Below are 23,153 nucleotides of genomic sequence, written 5' to 3' on the forward strand. Positions count from 1 at the left end.
AACCTCACTTTACTGTGCATGATGCTTTCAGTGTTCCTACTTGACAATTTTTCCTGGTATTCTGCTAAGGGACATCTTTATTTCAAATTACTATTGCAGACAAACTTTTTACAATTTTCTATTCTCAGCTGCAGGAAACAAATCATATTCAATAGCCTCGGTTCTCACATCTGTGCATGTTAGGATGATTCACAGACCAGTGCAAATGAGAGAACCCTGCAATGACCTGGCATTTATTTCCTACTATGCAACTGATGCTGATATATCTAATTCCCAAAGAACTTGTACTGCAAACAGAAGTTTGGAAACTGAATGAATGAAAGGCATTCCTTGTTTCTAGTACAGCTGAGAACTGGTAGACCTGCACAAAGCTGGAATGTGTCCCTGTAGTCCTTTAATTATGTCAGAAAGAAAGAAAGAAAGAAAGAAAGAAAGAAAGAAAGAAAGAAAGAAAGAAAGAAAGAAAGAAAGAAAGAAAGAAAGAAAGAAAGAGAAAGAAAAAGATTTTAACTGATATATTTGCAAACTCTTTTAGCACATTTTTGATTTGGGTTGACAAATCAATGTCCGCCTGTTTGTTATATACATGTTGAGCACAATGCCCGAATCACAGACAGACACAGGACACACAGAAGTCCAAAAGCATACATGTTTATTGTACTGACAGTCCTTTGCACAACACACAAAGCCCAAACCAGCAACAATGCTCACTCCTTTCTTCTTTTCTCTCAGTCCTCTTGCTTTCCTGCCGCCTTCACTCCTCTCCTGCAAGCTCTGTCCTCTGCCTTCTGACTCCAGCTTCCCGAATGGAGTGAGGCGGCTCCTCTTATAGTTTACCCGGATGTGCTCCAGGTGCTCCCTGTCGATCTTCCTGGAGCACTTCCTGGCGTGGCGGAAGTGCTGCATGGGCACCTAGAAGCAGTCCAGGTTTGCCTGGATTCTCTTCCGGCAGCACCTCCGAGTGAGGCAGAAGTGTTGCAGTGCAGGGCTCTGGAATTGTCCAGCCTGGCCTCTTGTGTCCCAGGGGAAGTATTGCCCCTCTCCTGGGGCCTCATGTATAAATGGTGCGTACACACAAAAATGTTATGTACGAATGTTTCCACGCTCAAATCGCGATGTATAAAACCTAAACTTGGCATAAAGCCATGCACATTTCCACGGTAGTTCATACCCTGGCGTAAGCAAGTTCTCTGCTTGGTTTTGCAGACTGGCAGCACCCAGCGTCAAAGCAGTGCTTCTGTTCCTGTGTGGTTTCCCTTTCTTTTTTAGATCCACATGCCTGACGCAGCTTTATCATATACACTGAAAGTAACTGCATATTGTTTATTAGTTTAATGCATCTGATTGTAATTAACCTGTAACAACATAATGGTCCAGGGAATAGCCAAAGTATTCCAAATACTATAGCTACTTTAGCGTTGTTACTCTTACTGCACCTTTTTTTTTCTTCTTTTAGCTGCTCCCATTAGGGGTTGCCACAGTGGATCATCTTTTACCATATTACTCTCACTGCACCACGCGGAGTATTTATATCACTATATCTGAGTGGGGAATCACAGATCTACAGCAGAGAATTATCGGTATACAGCATCAAGCACATGCTGCCTCAGCCATGGTGTGTATTTGAACTACTCTCACACGGCAAACGCTTCAAAGCCTTTCCTGTACGGACTTCACGGTTCAGAAACCATTTCATCCCAAGAACTATAAACATACTCAATCAGTCCATCAAGTTCTCCTTGTAGAACTGTTTGTACTTATAAGTACAATTACCTCACTGTAAACTTGCGATAGTTATAATATTGCATAACCTGAGCCACTTTATAAAGCGCATATTTACATATGATGATGATATCGTTTTTAAGATGAAATGCAGCAAAATATGTTTATTATATTATATAGATAAAACTTTAACTTCATTTAAATAATCTATATGGTTAATAATTAAACATGTGAGGACACGGTGTTGCTGCGCTAGCAAGGATCTGGTGCTCTGTTCACGGATTGTTCCAGCCTCGCGCTGTATTCTTGCTGGGACTGGTGCGACACTGGATGGATAGAATAATTTAACATGTACTATGAAGATATTTCAATGTTCCTTAAAAGTTTTGAAGAATTGTCGTTCTAAGCTTACAGATGGCTTAACGTCTATTACAGAGCTGATTGTGTGGTGATTGGGTATTTGGAGAAAGAAAAGTAAGGACAGGAATTGGAGGTTAGTACGTTTGAAAGAGACAGTACTGCTGCAATAAAGTATTTCATCGGAGGTCGCACATGGCGCAGCAAGCATCTTGCATGAGACATGAACAATCACTGCGCCACCGGGTTCCCATGTTTAATAACATGCTTTAACTCCTATCATCATGAAAATGATATCACGTATACATCTCAGTATTTTAATTATTCAGAGAGCTGTAATATTATGAATGTAATGGATTCTGTATCCTGTCAGAGGAAGAGAAGGCCCAGAAGCACATAGTGATTCACACACATAGAGCACATAGAAGATCAAATACAAAACAAAGTATTTAACGTGCTACTTTAGTTAAGATGGGATTTGAGAAACTAGTAAATTAAATGATTTTAAGATTAAGTTTATGATGTTCTACTTTAATGACAAAATAAACTGTTTGATTAAAGTGGAAATTTCGAGATTAAAGTTGTCATTTCTTGCTTTTTTCCCACTGTGTGCCTTTTTTTTTCTCTGTACCCTAATAAGCTTTCATATGACACTCAGACGGTGGGCTACGACTCACCTTTTCATGGCGACTTTGATATGTGACAACTTCTTTTTTATTTTGGGCACTGTGTGACTTTGTGAACTTGAGCTTTCGAGTTTCTCCGACATGCTATGTCACTCGATCTACTTCCTTTTGTTGATTATATCACTGTTTAAACCAACAAATAGTAGGTTTTTCCTTGCCTCCACTTGGTATTCGCTGAAATTCTTCTATTTTCCCCCGTGCATTTGCCATTGTCTTTTCACAATTAGGCTGAGCTTAAGGGCTATTTATATTGATTTGCATATTCAAAGAGGTGTAATTCTGTGAGGAGTTGGGGTGGGACAGTAGGCGTGTGCACGTGGGTTACTTTTCACACTGACCAGGATTTATGAAGCGGAAGAATGTGGAAGATGGCGTATGCACAGATTTATGCATCAAGATTTTTTTGTGCGTAAGCACATTTCCACTTTTGTCCGTACGCCATAGTGTAAATTCTACACACGCGTTATACATGAGGCCCCTGGTCCTTCACTTCTCCAGGCATCCCGTTGGGTCAAGTTCCATGGTCGTCTGCCACAGTGTTTATTTAACTCTTGGTATATACAGTAAAAGTTTAGATATTAGTATGTAACCTTCCTCTAACAGCCAAAGTGCCTATAATGAAAAACTGGAGCACGCTCTAATCTAATTTGACTTTTAAACAGTTACTGCAAAACCCCTTCATTTAAATTGAAGAGAACTAACTTGAAAATTAGGAAATACTGTTAGTTACTGAATGCTTGCTGTACCATAATGTGAACATTTTGGGTTTTTTTCTTTACTGTTTGTTTATAATATAGGAGGACCCCATGTTACCCAGAAACCCAATTTCTGCAGTGGAAAACCAGATGGAAACTATGTCAATCCCAGTGATTCCCACAGCTTCATCTCCTGCTCAGGTGGGATAATGCACGTGATGCAGTGCCCCGCTAACCTGGTTTATGATTCTGCCCAGGATAGGTGCGACTGGCCTTCTAATGGTAAGAAAATAAAATGTATTTTAGTCATAAACATTTGAAAGAACTAGAATATTTATTTACTTATATGTATGTATCAAACTACCTTACTATTAGTCCTTAACAAAGTTGAAACATATACCATTTTTGTTAGTTATATTACAAAGAAAGAAAGAAAAAGCAAAGGAAATACTACATTGTTGACTGACTTTTTTTGCTAAATAATTTGACACATTTTTGATTCTAGATGACAAATCAGTGTTATTCTGTTTGTAGTGCACAAGTTAAAACATACTCTAATCTGACTTTTAAAGTGTCAGTTCAAAACTCTTTCTTTAAGGCAAAGGTAGATAGCCTGAAAATTATACAATGTTGAAAATAACTGAACACTTGCTGTACCATAATGTGATCATTTTTTTTTCTGTACTATATTTGTTTATAATATAGGAGGACCCCATGTTACCCAAAAACCCAATTTCTGCAGTGGAAAACCAGATGGAAACTACGTCAATCCCAGTGATTCCCACAGCTTCATATCCTGCTCAGGTGGGGTAATGCACGTGATGCAGTGTCCCGCTAACCTGGTTTATGATGCTGCCCAGGATAGGTGCGACTGGCCTTCTAATGGTAAGAAAATATTAGTGCTGCACAAAGCTGAACCATACCCCCACTTTTTGTTAGTTATATCTTTCTGTTATAAAAGGAAATGTTGCCACGAGACATTCTCAGAGATAATTTCCAGTCCCGCGAGACAAGACTTCTGGCAAAGAGATTTTGAAAAGTCCTGCCCTCCTCTCAAACATTTACAACCACGCACACAGTACAATTATTTCTCATTCTTGTGAATGCTATTGTCAGACACAGTTCATGTGCTGTCAGCTTTTATAAATTTTTATGTTTTCCACATTTAAATTTGTTTATGAAAAAGGAGATCTTGAGATGCCATTCGTATCAAAACTTTAACAGTTTCCCTTTAGATTAGCTTTTGCTATGACAATTAACAAATCACAGGGTCAAACATTCGAAAAAGTCAGTTTATTTATTAGAGAGAAAGAAACGATATTCACTCACAGACAGTTATACGTTGCGTTGTCACAATGTACATCCAAACACAGAATTAAAATTCAATGCGATATTGACAAAAAAGGTAATTCCAAATATTGTTTTTACTGAAGTGTTACAGTAAAAGTGTAAGTTTAAAAAGTATTTGTGCGTTAATTTCAAAGAAAAAAAAAAGAAAACGTATAACACAATGTGTACCTCTAACGCAACATGAAACATAAATGCAGAGCAGATTAGAGATTATGAAAGTAATAAAATTCAAAAGACTCAAAAAAATTATAGTAAAGATCGCATTAGCGTTAACAAATGGAAATTATTACTCGGTGAAATAACGGAACAGCAAAAAGAGATCGAATATATGGACATAGGTGATATGACAGAAGTATGTAGATATTGTTTGGCTTTAAAATTTAAGTCGGAGACGTGTAGATCGTCTAATCTGTGTTGCCATCAGGGAAAAGTAGTGTTTCTTCCCAATGAAGAGGCGTATCCACGAGAATGAAAAGATTTGTTGTTTGATGAAAGTGAAATCCACATATGTGAGTGGCAGAGATTCGAAGTGGCTGGTGCGTAACGCAGGCAGGGGGATTGACGAGCAAAGTGAGCAGGGGGTGAGGCCCTCTAGTTACAAAGAAAGAAAAAATGAAAGAGAAATAAAGAAATAAATAGCTACATTGTTAACTGACCAGTTTTTCAATTTCTATTTTGAATGACAAATCAATGCCTGTTCAAAATGTAATAAAAACATACTCTAATTTAATTTGACTTTTAAGGTGTTAGTTCAAAATTAAACCTGTAAGGTAAAGGTTGGTAACCTGAAAATTAGAAAATGTTAATGACTGAACACTTGCTGCACCATAATATGAACATTTTGGATTGTTTTCTGTTTGTTTATATTTATAATATAGGAGGACCCCATGTTACCCCAAAACCCAATTTCTGCAGTGGGAAACCAGATGGAAACTACGTCAATCCCAGTGATTCCCACAGCTTCATCTCCTGCTCAGGTGGGGTAATGCACGTGATGCAGTGTCCTGCTAACCTGGTTTATGATGCTGCCCAGGATAGGTGTGACTGGCCTTCTAATGGTAAGGAAAATTAATCATGTGTATTATTATTTTGTAAAAATGTTAATACTTATCAGTTACCACATTTAAGCATATGTTTAGAAATGTGTAACACCTCTGTACTTTATAATCTGCTAAACTTGCTCAGAATGATTCAAGATTCTGGGGAGCCAATTGCCGAATTATTGATACTTGGGCTGGAATGAGCCATAATAGAAATCTCATTTTTGTAAGTTTTGGAGCTTACTGTTACGTATTCTCTCCCTCAATTTATTCTTTACAGCATTAATGTATTGTGACATTGAAAGTGCAATAGTTGGAGACCACTGTGAGTCAGTGGCAGTCAGACTGCAGTTCCTGTGATATTCAGTAATAATGTTTTAGTCACTAAGCCACACCAACCTCCTCCTCCTCCACACTGATCACAGGGTGCTGTCATTTTTCTTAATGATTCTGTTGTTCTGCCATCATATCTCAAGTTTATTGTTTGAGCTAAGCAGGATATATTCACTTGAACTGAAATGAAATTACTGATTTGTACATGTTATTTGATGAAAAATGACATAAAGTGAAAAGCAATTGCACTCTCCTGCCATTAGCATATTACTCATCCAGAACTGTAACTGAATTTAAACTTGCCATACCTTCAAGTTCACATTTATGAATTGGAAAAATTGTATGAAATGACCATATTCTCTGTGTACTCTCAGATTAGTGTGCACAATACCAATTATTTCTTTATGTTCCTATTATGTAATACACAGCCTTTGAATAAAATGGCTCACAGCTAGGAATCCTAATTCAAAATGACAAAAACATTCTCACAATAGTATTTACTTCACATTTCCAAAACAGATTCATTACAAGTAGTTTGTTTGAATTTTTTGTATTTTTGTCCAACATAGGTGGCCCATCAGTTACTCCAAAACCCAACTTCTGTACTGGTAAACCAGATGGAAACTATGTCAATCCCAATGATGTCCACAGTTTCATCTCCTGCTCTGGTGGTATAATGCATGTGATGCAGTGTCCTGCTAATCTGGTCTACAATGCTGCTCAGGATAAGTGCGACTGGCCTTCCAGTGGTAAGAACAATTCAATATGCATTTGGTGCACCGAGAAACTATAAAAGTGATAAAAAGCTACAAAAGTACCATTTTCTGAATATATACAGTGATAACATGTAATATAGTCTTCTGAAATTCTACTGTTTTCAGTTTTATAGGACCTTAAAAAGTTAACTTAAATTTCTACTTTATTATTTTTTATCAGTTTCTCTAGATAGATAGATAGATAGATAGATAGACAGATAGACAGATAGATAGATAGATAGATAGATAGATAGATAGATAGATAGATAGATAGATAGATAGATAGATAGATAGATAGATAGATAGATAGATAGATAGATAGATAGATAATACCTGAATACCTGACCTGATGGAACTAAATGGTCCATTGAGCCATTGGCATTTACTGTTAAAGCGCTGGCATGATGATCATGATGAAAAGGCAGTACAGTATACAGATACAGTCAATTCTGATTATCTGTGGGGGTTGTGTTCCTGAAACACCCTGCTGATGCAGAAATTGGTAGATACTGAAACACTGATCCTATGGGAAAAATGGAGTTAGGTTCTGGTGGGATGTCCACTTGGAGGGAAAAACTGGCAATGGGAGACAAGGTCGGAATAACCCACTGGTCCTCTGTTTTTCATCCTTAAGGCTTGGTAATAATCCTTCTGCAGTTTCACATTCTGAAACCTTGCCAAAACATTTATTTCCTGTACAGTCAAATTTGATGATCTTCTAGCCACTGCGCCAAAGGCTGTGAGTGACTTTATTTGGGCCAATCTGAGGACCTCACTAAACCATCCAACTGGAAGTAGCAATGGGCAGTGTGTACAAAGACCAGGGACTTAATCAGTGCAAACTTATGAGTTCCTCATTCATGGGAAACAATTGCAAGCCTTGGACCCTATAACGAATTAGGTCCAATGGCTTACCCATGCTGCTTGGCACCAGGTATCACAAGGTAATCCATTCAGGGTAGCGCACATGTAGCCCCAGACATCTAAGGGCATCACAGATCTGTTATTTGCTGCTGTGTGATAGGCCTCTTAGAATTTTTTTCTGCTATGCATGGCCACAAATAGGCGCAACTAGACTGGGGTGTAGCGAAATGGGTTACACTTTTGTAATAGCTGAGAAGCGAATCCACAGAATACATGGATAGCAAGGATTTACTGTAGATAGATAGATAGATAGATAGATAGATAGATAGATAGATAGATAGATAGATAGATAGATAGATAGATAGATAGATAGATAGATAGATAGATAGATAGATAGATAGATAGATATGGCATTTTGAAGTATTACATTGGTAAATGTTACTTGTGAAACACACACTGCTCTTTGTCAGTCTCTACTCCTTTAAAAATACAACAATAAAGAATAAAATAACACAAAGACACAGAGCTGAAAAGTGATCAAAGAATTCCTCCCTTGGGTCAATTCATACAGCCAGATCGGGTACAGCAGATATAGTCTTTATAAGCTGTTTTAGATAAGCTGTAATATCCTTGTGAGTTGCTATGTGATTGCCATTGTGCCTTGTAAAATTGCTCTGTGTGTGCCAAGCAAGTAGGGCAGTGGTGAGTAAACATCTCAAGGACATTTATTTTCCTCCACTTTTAGCCTATGTATTGTTGTTTTGGTAGTGTGTTTTCAATCATTGCTCAGATGAAAACACAAACATCGGTCTCTGTTTTGATTATCTGGATGGGGAAGTCAATTTTATTCTATATTTCTTTATATTGTGCTGTACATATCCTCCTGTCACTCCCAAGGAGACTACTGGAAACCCTACATTTTGCTACCAATACCACACAGAAGTTGACAGTAGGCCTGATGCCTCCAGCTAGTATGCACTGATAAATTGGCCGTTGTTTTCAGAATGGGGTGGCTTTTTAGGTTCTTCCTTAGTGAGACCACAACATGTTAAAAAATGCCAACTACTGCCTCGTATAATCTGACAAACATCTTTCTATTAATATATTCAAATTGTGGTGTCCCAACCTGGCTTCATGATCCTCAGTTCCTACCATGTCTGCCTACTGTGATCTGCTTTTGTAACTTGTTTCTTTAGAATTTTATCCTCTGTCTATGACAATCAGTTTCCTAAATGGCAATAAAATATATTGAGGACACTGGAAAATGTTGGCTGAGTCAATTGTACTAAAATTCCATCCTGTCAGCACTGTGAGGCAATGCCAGGCATGTCTGAACTCTTTGATGTTTGCTATTTGTATCTTCAAAGTTTATTGTGTCTCTCTGTATTTGCTTATCCAACCCATAAAGAAGCTTTGTGATGGTTTTGAATTCATTTTATTTATGGTGTTTGTATAGAACATATCTGTGTATTTAGGTACCAGTAGTGCCTCTCATAAATGCAAATAGTGAGACAAAGACCAAGTGTGTGACTGTTAATAAACACCTAGCAATCTGTACTCTCCAGCACCTCCTGTGGTCAGGCCTGGACTTGTCTTTGTTGGCTTTAGTTTTTCTTTTTATGTTAGTAGCAACAAAACAGCAAAATTGTGAGAAGATAGGTTACCAATTTATTAGCTCCTCTAATAGTCCAGAGCTGAAGTCAAGCAATCGCTGCCTTCTGGTTTTGAATGTGACTTCTTGATTAAAGAAGGTCACAATAGAGATGAACCCATCTGTATAACCATGTCTGTTAAAGTTCGGTCAGTCAGTCATTTTCCAACCTGCCATATCCTAACACAGGGTCACAGGGGTCTGCTGGAGCCAATCCCAGCCAGAATACGGCGCAAGTCAGGAACAAATCCCAGGCAGGGCGCCAGCCCACCACAGGGCACACACACACACACACACACACACCCACACACCAAGCACACACTAGTGACAATTTAAGATCGCCAATGCAACTAACCTGCATGTCTTTGGACTGTGGGAGGAAACCGGAGCACCTGGAGGAAACCATGCAGACACGGGGAGAACATGCAAACTCCATATCTCAAAGTGTCTTCCTAAAATTAAAATATTAGCTTAGTATAGATTTCCTAAAAACTGCTCATGACCAATGATCCTATTTTATGGGGCAGAACTTAAATTGAGATTCTGAAAAAGATTTACACTTGAAAATGGAAGTTACTTGGAATTTTTTTTTGTTTGTGTTTGGCCTACCAACAGTAAGGAAGACTATAGAAGTGAATGAGGTACACTTGTTAAAAATAGTTTTTGAAGATACGTTCAGCCTAATTAAAAAACTTTTATCTGTGTCTGTGTTGTGACTAGTGTTCCACAGTATTCCAGCACCAGAAAAATATAGAAAAACCCAAATTTTAAAATGGTACGGTACCAGTACTTCAGGATTTTTGGTACAGGATGTAAACGTCAGCTCTCCCCTTGACCCTTAGTCCACTCAATGTGATCGATGCCTCCCCAAATTACTTCAATGCACACTTTACGTATGCAATCAAGAGGGTAGTGGTGCATAATGTGTCACAATGGTGCGTCACACCAGGGTAGCTGGAGTAGGACTGGATGGGGGGGGGTTGGAATTATCTGTTATTTGCGTTTTAGTACTGGTACTGAAATATGAAAGCTGGTATTGATACCAAAGTCAAAACTTTAGTACTAGTTGTGACTAAACTAGTTGAGGCAGTGATTTTATTTCAAATACTGTATATATTCACGTATAGGTCGGGTCTTGAAACCCGAAAAATCTATCATAAAATCAGACACCGACTTATACGCCTGTTCAAAAATGCGACACTTTTTTTTTTCACATCTTCTTGCTTCCTCCAATCTTGCATCAGTTTCTCAGACGCATTGAATTTTGTTGCAGCAGCGCAGTTACCAATTTCTTTCGGCACTTCAACGTCTTTTAATTTAAAACCAGCTTCATATTTTCTTCTGATCGAATGCTCCATCGTAGATAAGGGATGCTCTTACGATAAAGGTGTATGAGGGTGTGAGATACAAAAAACACAAAACAGTGCAAACGTTGCTTTGGAATAGTTTGGGTATTACTGTGTGGTCACGTAGGCACAATACATAGAAAAAAAGGCCGTGTGCTCAGTGGTTACTCTCTCAGGTGGGCATCAGCATATTATAATCTCTTGGACCAATAACGTGAGTTTTCCGCATTCAACTTATACGACCGACATTATAAAATACGGGAAATTATATGGTAAAGTCAAACCCCGACTTATCTGCAGGAGAACTTAAACGCGAGTATATATGGTACAAAAAGAAACTGAACAAAATAATGCAAAAAATTCTTTATTCGCATCCTCAGTACTGTATTATATTGCCTGGGGGAGTGGCAGTGGGGATTTGATGTAAAAACCAGGAGAAAGATGTAGTTAAAACAAACTAAAGTCAAAGCCAGAAAGGCAACTGATCAGATCAAAAATAAAACCTCTAACCAGAATCAAAAAACAAAAGACAGAAGCTAAGGTTGAAATACCGGGAGACAAGAATTCAGAAAGTTTTCTTGCACATGATTAGAGGTTTATCTGTCAATCTCAGATACAGAAGCAATCCTCGTGATGATCTAAATACGCTTGCATCGAAGATGTCATGATCCTGGAGAATTCTGAGAAGGACTGCTGAGGAAATGCCTGAGACATAGCCTCTGAAATAACAGAATTAAAGATGGGGTCGTGGTGAGATGACAATAGATTGATACTTTTTATTATTTCCCTTAATCAAAATTGATGATACTGTATATTTGGATTCTATGATTCCCCTCAAACAAAAAAAAAATAAATTACATAGGGAAACTAAAAAAAAATATTGCTCTAATCATGCATGTTTGTTTCTCTTGTGCACAAAAAATGGAGGTCCTACAGGGTTAGAAAAAATGTATCAAACTGGAAACGAGCAAACTAGGACATTAAAGGTCTTGTCTAATTATTGGGCTTCCCCCGTGATTTTCAGTCGCAAACTTCATTTACTTAATCTTAGGCAGTTGGAGGCAGCGGCAGAGCTCCCTTGTTACCATCAGTCATGCCCAGTAAACTAGTCTGTGACTTGCCCGGACAAGGCAAACAGGTTTGATTTTGTCTTAAATCACAGGGGCGATTTATGTTATATTTGAGAACAAATCAGCACTCAGCCAAAAGTACAATGCAAATAATGTGGCTAAAAGAAATAAGAAACTTAACTGTTTTGGACTTAGCAAACACAAAATGATTCTCATCTCCCTGCGTGTTTTACATACATGGAAAAAGGAAAAAATAAATCAGAGACTGAGGCTGAACTTGACATATCAGGAACACATTTGTTATTGGATGTCATAATAAGGAGCAAGCTTGTGATACCTTGGATGTGTGAAGCTGGGCTGGAAAGTCATGACAAAGTTGTATAATTTGTCATGCCTTGCGATTTCTAGTTGTGTAATGTGACATCCTCAGTCGATGAGATCAGCAACTGCACTCGTCAAGTTTGATATTTTCTCCAATTAGAAGTTGTGTAATGTGCCACCGGTGCAGAGCTGCTCAAGGATTTACAATTAATGACAATTTACAGATCAGTTCTGCGGGCACTTGGAGAAACCAGTGTGGTCAGTGGTCAACTTTATTTGTAATCCTAGAATAGCTAAGCAACCAAGCAGATAAATACCTGTATGTTTAATCAGGAATATGATTAATGCCTTACATAAATTGGATTGTAACAAGCAGAGCACTGCAACTTTTTTTGGTAAGAATGAAATAACCCTCAGCCCCAGAGTTTTTTGGACAAAATGGTTTCTTCATCTAAAAAATATATGATCACTATTCTAGGGTAAGTACAGTAGTATTTAGCCTTTTGCTTGCATATCCTGTTATGTGTTTGAGGGTCGGGGGGCAGACACAGAGCCTTGCCTATTTTTGTTCTAAGCAAAACAAGAATGGACCCATAATTGTACATTAGAGAGTACTTGTATTCTCTTTAGTAAGAACAAGTTGTCTACAGAAAAGTGCAGGAAAAAGACAACTGTTGACCAAAGTACAGAAGTACAAAGAACACAATGAAAAAACTGCCTATAAACAGTGAATATATGATTTTAAACTCAAGGTGATTTCCATGGTAAAATGAGCAAGAAGGATGATTGCATATAAAACATAAAAAATGATGGCCCTCTGTGACTTGATCACACTCGGCTAACTTATCTACATGTAAATTAAATTTTTATTCCTGTTATGTAAGCAATAAGCAGTAAATATGCAACCAGAGTCCTGGACACGTCTGTGATTGTAATACAAATATAAGAAATGACAGGCGTAAGGGTTACCGCAAATTCAAAAATAAATGAACCTTTGCTGATATATTACTAGATAGCACGGTGATTAGCATTGTGGCCTCAGAGCTCCAGGATACTGGCCTTGAATCCCTGCCTAGTAACTGTCTGCGTCGAGTTTTGGGTGTGTGACTACACCTGAAGGACTGCCTTGTGCCGTGAGTGGGTTAAGTGAATGGATGCACAGAATGATGATGATGATGACTATTAACTAGAGTGGCACAAAGTGTCTTGCAGCTTCAGATGTTCTGACATTAACTCCAACTCACTCACTGTCTTTGAGGAGTTTTCATATTCATACTGTATCTGACTGGCATTTGGTGACTCTAAATTGGCCCAGATTTGGGTGCTAGGATGAGTGTGCACTTCGATAGATTGTTATTCTGTCCAGGATTGGATCTTTCCTTATACATAGTGATTTAAGAATATGAACATGTGATCCTCTAAACTTTAAATAAAGAAAAAAATGTACATTATATAGAATTTGTAGACTGGAAAGCTTTTGTACAAAAATTACCTTTTTTGCTTTTTCATATCTTTATTATATATGTAGGTGGTCCCTCTGTTACTCCAAAACCCAATTTCTGCACTGGAAAACCAGATGGGAACTACGCCAATCCTAATGACCCCCACAGCTTCATTTCCTGTTCTGGTGGAATAGAGCATATAATGCAGTGTCCTGCAAACCTGGTCTACAATGCTGCCAAGGATCAGTGCGACTGGTCTTCTAGTGGTAAGGACAGTTAAGGAATTCCTCTAGAAATATGGATCAGAATGATACCAAGATAATTACCTAATAACACTCACTGTGGTCTTAATACTCAAATATAAGCTGAGCAGTACATGTAAGGAAACATGATCACAGTTGTGTAGAGTAGCAATCAAATGTGAAGTATCCATCATTAAGTGAAATTGAACAGAAATGCATCTGAGGAGGCTTCCTCCTTAAGCGCTTGTCTGTATTGGTGAAGCACAATTACCATACACTGTTTCTGCCCATCTTCTCATCTGTAACTCTTACTCCCTTCTGCTTTCATGTTTTCTAAACCTACCTTTTCCACAAGAAAGCAATCTAACAATAGACTGAGATGAACAGTGAAATCCCTCAGTTCTCCACCCAGCCCCTGATTCTTCATTAGTGGTCACAGCTGTACTTTTCATCTTGCTATGAAATGTCACATACAGTAACTGATGGCCAAGGTGGCCTAGAGCAGTGGTCCTCAATCAATCAAGGAATCACTGGGTGGTATGTGAGGCCGCAGAAAGAAAAATTAAAAGTCAAAAGCAACAAACATGAGTGAATGCAGAGAGAAAGAAAGAGAGAAACTGTTACCATTACAGCTACATGTCAAGAAGTGATTCCAGGGCTTGAATTGTGACTTGTTACTTAAAAATCACATTTGGGATAACCTAATAAATGTTTTTAAGGCAAAAAAAGGCTTTCATCGTTTTCTGTTTTATGTCATTATAATGATTAGAAATAAAAAATACATGATCTGTGCATGTTTGAGAGGTTGATGTTGAGACCAATCACTGTAAGTTCAGTGAGTTAAGTGCATGGCAAGATTATTTGCTTTTTAATACAGCTCCATGTTTCCTCCATGAAAGAATGGAAGCTTTCAATTTTTTTTTGTTGAGTTCACTATGAACTTGGCAACAGTTGTCCTTCCAACCATCTGTTTTCTGATTGAGGTATACATTTTAGGTTTGCTGGGAGTCAGTGCCAATCCTGGTTGCAAAACAAGATCTAGCTATAAGACAGGGTGCTAACCTTATATAAATCCAACTACACGTCATTCCAAAATAAAATATATTTAGTTAGTGTATCCAAATTTCCACAATGACATTTAAATAAATCTTCATAGTTGGAAATAAAAATCACCAGAAGGGGAGATAAGAGTTTGGCAGTGCTGACATTCCATGTAGTGAGTTTCCCTATGGAGAAAACAGGAGTAATGAGCATGATGATGCATTTTACCGTATCTTCATTTTAAAATAGGCAGCAAGTCACATTCTCTGCAGGGATGTGAACAACAGGCATGTATAGAATTGATTTTGCTGGTGTGGTACCCTGGTAAACACCAAAGTGTAAGTGAGGTTTTAGGAAGCAGGAGTCCAGGTTTTCCAATCTTTGGCAAGTTTCACGTTTCACAATTGCAAAAACAGCTGCAAAACAAATTTTAGCGTCAGTTTTGTGAAGCTGTACGCACAGTGAATCTTCCATGTCTGACTCATCACTAATTCTAATGTTTAAGCTCTATGAACTTTATGTAGGTGGCATACTTATGGCAATAGAGTGAAGTTAGTATAATAAAGACCAAAACAAAACCTCTACCTAGTGGGGGCTCTGCAGTCTTTTGCCTTGGAGCCCCTGCAGATTTTGTTTTTTGTCTGACATGTTACTCCAGGGGTTTTTTTTTGTTTTTTTTTTACTTTTTTCTACCCTCTTTGGCCATCTGACCAAAGCATGAAATATTTTGAAAGAAATTTAAAAACAAATCTATATCTAAGGACTCATACTGTATATTTTTTCTGTTACTAGTATATCTGTTTTATATAAGTGTGTATTGATTTATTCTTATTTACAGTTTTTGGTATGTCATTTATTCATTCTTATTCTTGTCTATATGTCATTTGTTTTGTTTTATCTTGCAACTTTCTCTTTGACAAAATGCAAAGCACTTTGAGCTACAACCTCTGTATGACAATGTGCTATACAAATAAATGTTGTGTGTGCTTGGTGTGTGGGTGTGTTTGTGTGTGTCCTGCGGTGGGTTGGCACCCTGCCCGGGATTGGTTCCTGCCTTGTGCCCTGTGTTGGCTGGGATTGGCTCCAGCAGATCCCCGTGACCCTGTGTTCGGATTCAGCGGGTTGGAAAATGGATGGATGGATACAGTATATAAAATTATAGGTTGTCTGTCTGTCTCCCTATTTGACTAAGCCAGAAAAATAAAGGAGTGACAGTTGTTTTAGTGGCAACCATGAGAGTCAAGCTAACAGATGCAGATTGATAATGCAAGCAAGTACTATCATATAATAACAAAGCATATAGTAAGAATTCCACCCTATCCCTACCCCTAACCCTAATCCTAATGTCTAATATGTATTCACACCAGTGCTTAAAGTGGAACAAAATTACCTGTGATTCTCTCTGATGATACAGTAACATTTGATTAAATAGTTAAGGAGTGGGTTACCCCTTGAAGATTCCTGAACACTGATATGCTACAAAAAGGTGCCGGTGCTGCGAAACTTTGATCATCATTTCATTGTAATACAGTGACAGTCGATCAGGGATCAGGGGGTTAGGTGGGGGTTCCCACATGAAGATTCTTGAAGAGTACACTAAGAAAAGGTGCTGATACTCTATGTTGAGTGAGTACTGGTCCATCTAAAGCACTGATTCATGCATTGGTATCTGAGAAAAGCTGTTAGCGGCTTCTATTAGGGTTTTTTTCTATTTCAGGAACCCCATGCTATGGACAGCACTAGGGTATCTGTTTTATCCTAAATTACAATAAAGTGAAGGTCCATTTAATTAAGGCAATATTTCACTATCAATGTCAGGTTTTCTATTATACTTTTTCAGAACATACAATTATAAAGTAAGATGTGTAAAGAAGACTCAAATGTTTCCAGAAATTCAGAGTTGGCAGACTGCTAGCTTTGAAACAGACACTCATTTCAAATTCAAAAATGCATTTACATGCCTCTATGACTGCAGATAATAATAATAATTCTTTACATTTATATAGAGCTTTTTTCTCTTACTCAAAGCAAATGCTTTAAAACTGATAGTGAAATCAGCTCTGAAGTGTTTTATGTTTCTGTCTCTTTTCTGCTGTGCTCAATGCAGGCTGTGGCTGTAATCCTCTTCCCAATTTCTGCACTGGCAAGGCTAATGGAAACTATCCAGTCCCCAGCAACCCTGATAGTTACATCAATTGCCAAAATGGAAACCCCACACTGATGCATTGTCCTGCTGGGTACATCTTTAATGCTGCCAGTGGGCAATGTGAGATGCCAGGTAAGGATCGTCAGCTTGAATGCTGATAGTAATTAACTACTGGGTCTTGGGGAAAAGTCTAGTAGTAATCATTTACAGTCACTCAATCAATTAATGGTGCAAGGATGAAAAGCTGACATGCTTGTATGTTTTATGCTCATGGACTACGAGAAAGCGTTCAACAGCATAGAGACAAATGTGCTGATGAATGCTTTAAGAAAACAAGGCATAGACAATACATATATATGGAACTTGAGTCAATAAGCCAAGACTGCTTACATAATTCTGTCATCCTCATCATTCCAATACGTTGAGGGGCGGCAAGGCGACAATTTCGTCAAAGCTATTGTCAACGGCTCTAGGAGAATTTTTCAAAAAATTCATTTGGGAAGACAGAGGCATCAACATCAGCAGTGAGAAATTCATTCGTCCATGGTTAGCTGAGAACACTGTGATCACCACACACAGAGTCGATGACGCAGAAGAGTGTCTATGTGATCTTGATGAAGAAAGTAAAGCAGTAGGTCTGGGGATCAACAGAAATAAAACACTGTGCATGTGCAACCCTTTCCACCCATATAGAGAGATAAGACTAGGGGCTGACTTGATTACCTAGGTCAAGTGACCAAGAGATATCACACCCAAGAACTGCAGTGTGGCTTACTTTCAACTGCATAAAGCTGAAAATACAAGTGATCAAAAACACCAAAGCAAGAGCAAATACATTCAATGCCATGGTTTTATTCTCGGTGATATACAGCTGTGAGGTATGGAATCTGTGCAAAACAGATACTAAGGGAGTTTCGAAAGTATCACTTATGGATTGTATCAAAAATGAGAAAATTCACTATATAACTGGCTTCAAAGATGTCATCATGGCAGCATTAAAACAAAAGTACACTTTGGCAGGACATGTGGTATTCATTTCTGATGACAGATGAACACAGAAAGTGACATTCTAGAGCCCTGGCAACTTCATGCATCCAGTTGGCAGACCTCCAATGAGATGGCAAGATGGTCTATGGAAAGTTGTCAGTCCTACATCATAGCAAAGAACCGATCAAAATATCAACAACTGTTGGACTCCTCACTTTGGAGAGTGAACCCATCCAGAATAAAATGAGGATCGAATTATCAAAATATCAAAGTGAATGACCAGCAAACCAAGAGTTAAGAAAAAAGCACTAAAATGGAGCTGTTGTCTGAGAGCAACAAAACTAGAACTAGTTAGCACATTTATTTATGTTCTTATAATATGGTTACACGTCCCTTTATCTAGACATAGGCAGAGTTAGTTTTGTGTGAGATAAGTTGGGAAACTCATTCCTAATCAGCTGAACCCACTAAGTGCCCACTACAATGACCTCCTTGAGAGTTTCAAGATGGCTGAAAGTGAGAGGATGCAACAAAATTTAGACCTATAAAATTATACACTAATAAATCTAAGAGTGGGTTGGAAGTCAGGCGGGGTTATTGTTCTTTTTGTCATCTCAATCTTTGTTATCCTCATGTTATGTGAAATACAGGCTGTAGCTGCAATCCACCTCCCAACTTCTGCACTGGCAAAGCCAACGGGAACTACTACAATCCCAACAATCCACACACCTTCATTATTTGCAGTAATGGAATTCCTACTGAAATGCAGTGTCCTGCTGGTCTCATCTTCAACGCTGCTAAGGATCAATGTGACTGGCCAGGTGGGTACATGTTTCCATGGAGTACCTTACAAGTTTTGCTAGAAGCAAGTAATGTAAGATTATGACATCTAAATGTGTTAGGAATAAATAGCAATGCAAATGCTATGAAATGTATGTGATAAACCATCCATCAATCCATCCTTCAATCCCTCCATTTTCAAAACTGCTTAATCCAATTCAGGGTTTTAGTGGACCCTCTAACCAACACATACCACCTACTTTTCCACTTCTGAGCTAATGAATTTGATAATAATGATAGAAATATATTGTATGTTACTGCATGTTGATTAGCACATGCAAGTAAGAATTTCACTTCACTTTGTACATGTGACAATAATGAGCCTATAAACCTGTTTGCTTTACCTTTAAATATAATGGATAATTGATGACACAATCACTCAGCTTCAGAGTGCTGAGTTCAAATCCTAGCCCAACCACTACAGTATGCAGACTATGGAGTCTTACACATCCCAAGTGTAGCATTTTAAGTTAAACGCCAAAATGTGCATAACTGTGATGGGCTTGCTTCTCCACCTATGTTAGTTTCTGCCATGCGCCAAATGTTACTGAAACTGATTCTGTACACCAACAACAAAAAAACAATGGGATCACAAAAGTGATGGATGATAACTGTGATAAAGGTAATCATTTCATTATAAAATAATGATGATTGTTATTAAACACTGGAAGCTGATATTTGCATTTCTTTATATCTAAGACCTTTATCATGGTGGTTTCACAGCCACTGAAACAACTAATGAAAGAGTGAATGAGCCTCATCAGAATCCGTTTATAGTACTTACAGTAAGTGTTCAATGTCCCCATGTCTTTGCGTGTTATTGCAGGTTCAAACCTTCCCAATCCCGGGCCTAATTTCTGCACTGGCAAACCAAATGGAAACTACGTCAACCCTAACAATCCTAACAGCTACATTTCCTGCTCCAATGGAATAATCTACATCATGCAGTGTCCCTCTGGCCTTGTCTACAACCCTGCTAATAACAGGTGTGACTGGCCAACCGGTGGCAGCAATTCAGGCAACGGTGTGTAAAAATCTTTTCTTGTTAGGTCAGCACTAACATTTGGAAATAAATGAGGAATTTCTTCATTGTTTCTACAAATGCACAATTAGAGAGAAACGTTTTATAGAGACAGCGAATATGGTCCTAGAAAAACATTTTCCTGTTTTGAGGACACATTATTGTTTAATAATTTAGAGTTAAAAACCTCATGTCATCTTCTTTTAAATTTGTTATTTTTCAGGCACACAACATGTTACCCAAGGTTTTTGTGCTGGCAGAACAGATGGCAACTATGAGAACCCTAAAGACCCCCACAGCTACATTGCCTGCTCCAATGGGTTGGCGCATTTGATGCCTTGTCCTTCAGGGCTGGTCTTCAATGCTTCTAAGGACTGGTGTGACTGGCCTCACAGTTTTAGATTGGGTTAGTACGATGGGCCAGTGATTTTTGCTGTGCTTGAATTGTCAGTCTAAGCAATAGCTGTCTTACCTACAGAAATACTGATCGATTGGTTAATTATTGTTATATTTCTCTCAGGAATACCAAATAGTAATCAGGCAGGATGGCAAATCCCTCTCTCATTCTGCAAAAACAAAATCAGTGGAAATTATATCGATATGAACAGGCAGCACTCCTTCATCATGTGCTCCAATCACCTGACTTACATCATGCAATGTCCAGCAGGCCTTGTATACAACGATGCCATCAAAGTCTGTGACTTTCCACCTGGCTCCCCCTAAGGTGAGTGTGTTTTTTAGATATGTTTCAGAAACTGAGGAATGTGGTAGCCCTGCAAGTCAATTCAGTAAATGAATCAACTGATTCCTAGATAAATGAAAAAATGAATAGCAGAACTTTGATCTTAGGAGTAGGAGAAGTCTATATGTTTTCTAGTCATAATAATAATAATGTAATAAAACTCGTAATTTTGTTTATTTTGCACAACCATTTTATTGTTTATGGATGTCACCATTTTAGGTACTTTTTTCCTGGCTACGTTGTTGTTGATTGAAACAGGACTCTCTAGCTACCATAGAAGAGGAAGTTGTGATATATCAAATCGCTCTTCAGACATTATTTAAAATGGCAGGAGATTAGTTAATTAGCAGCAAAAACAGGTCACTAACTAAGAATGAAAAACTGCTGCCACTGCAGCCCTCCAGGACTGGAGTTTGAGAATCCTGCTTTATTGCTATTCCTGTTACAAAGAACTAAAAGTTACAGAAATATACTTATGGCAGTCTCTGCAAGGATCCATAAGGCTGTCTGTGCTTGCGTGGTGTAATGTCTTGGGTTGGTTCCTGCCCTGTATCCAGCTTCCCCTTGGATTATGATGGCTTGAGGTTATTATATTAAGGTTACTTGTTATTTACCCTGTAGCCCCTCCTAAATAAACTATTTCTGTTGAATAGCGCTGCTCCCTAAATATTTCCACTGTCAAGGTGGAATATCCCAGTACAAATGACAGTTTGACCCCATTGCATCCACTTCTGCAGTCTTATTCACTTGGGGCAGTCCTCCGCTTCAGTTTATTAATGCATTCACCAATACATAGAGTATTTGAAAATCTCCTATGGGGGTTTTGAAAGGCAGAATAATTAATCTTTTAGACAGAAAACACATTTAGGGCCAGGAAGATTTGTGGTTTACCTCACTGATATTTTACTTTCAGTCAACTTTGTTACTTCTGCCTCTCCCTTTAGTTCTTTGCTTTCTTTTCACATTTCATGCAGAATATAAGGGAGGCTATTGGGGGGTTTTCTTGGCTGTTAAATTGAATTTATTTGTGGGGCTGGGCTGAATTTAAATGTCATAATAAATACAAAAATCATAGAACTTTAACAAAACATGTCTTCTAAAAGTAAACTAAAAGCCTTCTTATTTATTTTATTAGGTATCATTTGTCTTTCTAAAGTAAGACATTCTGGATAGGGTGAAACAGGCCAAATGGTAAGCGTCTGCATCTTTATAAGTTCTTCTATACACTCAGCATCTCCGCTCTCTTCAGCTTCATGACGTCTGCACACTCCACTCCTGTCGCTGGACGGTGTTTTCCGCTGATGGAAGTCTTTGTTTGGGTTGTGGTGATTTAAACTGGCCAGCTCAGATGTGTATCATTTATTCATATGTAGCAAGACAATAGTGAGCTCTTCAGAATGTGCTGACCAAACTGATACTTAAGTTATTACGGCAGACATAGCTGACAAGATCAGCCCCAAAAATTAAATGTTATATAATTGGCTTTCTGGAATGTATTCACTTGACACTTTACATAATATTGCATATGTACATCAAAAAGTTTATTATGTAAAGGATTAACAAATTAATAAATTAAATTATGGAGATCTTTTGACTTTGGCTTATTGTTTATGGATTAACACCATGGGTGCCTCCTTGTGCGTTTTATTTATTCTCTTATGTGTAACATATACATTTTCATATCATGTTAAAACATATCTGTGATTATGAAATGTCATGAATGTGCAATCTGAATAGCGGATTATTTTTACTTGGATTCCTAATTCTCAATAAACATGTTCCTTTTGAATATCTCATTATAATGACTGGCCTCTTTGTGATAAACAGATTGGCCACACTGAATAAAAATTTTATGAATTATGCAGTAAGTTTACTGAACTGTCATTCCTTTCTTCTGTCTGACCATAAATTTATTAAAATGAATATATTTAACAATAAACTGATAATACGTTTTTATAACATGCAAACTCCTTGGGTGGCAGAGATTGAAGATGTCTTGTAGTGTTGCAAGTGCTGCTTCTTATTGAGGCATCAGTAAAATGACAAATGAAAGGAAACCATTCAGTCCATGTTTCATTAGAAAATACATTAGATGGTTTGTCACGTGGATTCAACGGGTTGGACAATGGATGGATGGATGGTTTGTCTCAGTATTTCATATGAGTGTTTTTTAATACCTTCCAGAATAGTTTTTTTTTCAGATTCACACAACGTTTTGTGTGAACAAGCATGTAGAGGTTTTGGTATGGACACACATCCTCATAATCTGCACTGCCATCTGAAAGTATGTGAACAGAAACAGCTGTGCTTGATAAATTTTATCAATGTCTTTAAGTACTTTGACGCCCTAGATTAGATCTTTTCAAAGCAATTTAGATCCATTAGTCTGTAAGAGTAGGACATGGGGCACACCTGATTGAAACTTTCAGAATAGTGCTACTTAGGTGCATCTATTAGTTCTTAAGAGGCGCTCTTTTTGGTTTTAAGAAAACTTAGAATTCA

The 23,153-nt window shown here is 38.0% G+C and overlaps 1 protein-coding gene across 1 annotated transcript in view; it reads left to right on the forward strand.

Annotated features, from left to right (window-relative positions):
* Nucleotides 1-22,237, forward strand: part of LOC114649279 (uncharacterized) — a 44,816-nt gene extending 22,579 nt beyond the window's left edge. The window contains exons 10-20 of the mRNA XM_051924684.1: nucleotides 3,563-3,742; nucleotides 4,166-4,345; nucleotides 5,689-5,868; nucleotides 6,753-6,932; nucleotides 13,719-13,898; nucleotides 17,023-17,193; nucleotides 18,699-18,869; nucleotides 19,715-19,912; nucleotides 20,133-20,315; nucleotides 20,430-20,633; nucleotides 21,787-22,237. Coding sequence (XP_051780644.1) covers nucleotides 3,563-3,742; nucleotides 4,166-4,345; nucleotides 5,689-5,868; nucleotides 6,753-6,932; nucleotides 13,719-13,898; nucleotides 17,023-17,193; nucleotides 18,699-18,869; nucleotides 19,715-19,912; nucleotides 20,133-20,315; nucleotides 20,430-20,632 — 1,826 coding nt within the window. The 3' untranslated portion in view covers nucleotide 20,633; nucleotides 21,787-22,237. The remainder of the gene's footprint in view (nucleotides 1-3,562; nucleotides 3,743-4,165; nucleotides 4,346-5,688; nucleotides 5,869-6,752; nucleotides 6,933-13,718; nucleotides 13,899-17,022; nucleotides 17,194-18,698; nucleotides 18,870-19,714; nucleotides 19,913-20,132; nucleotides 20,316-20,429; nucleotides 20,634-21,786) is intronic.
* The last annotated feature ends 916 nt before the right edge of the window (nucleotides 22,238-23,153 follow it).

Source organism: Erpetoichthys calabaricus, chromosome 3 (genome assembly GCF_900747795.2).
Source record: "Erpetoichthys calabaricus chromosome 3, fErpCal1.3, whole genome shotgun sequence".
NCBI lineage: Eukaryota > Metazoa > Chordata > Cladistia > Polypteriformes > Polypteridae > Erpetoichthys > Erpetoichthys calabaricus.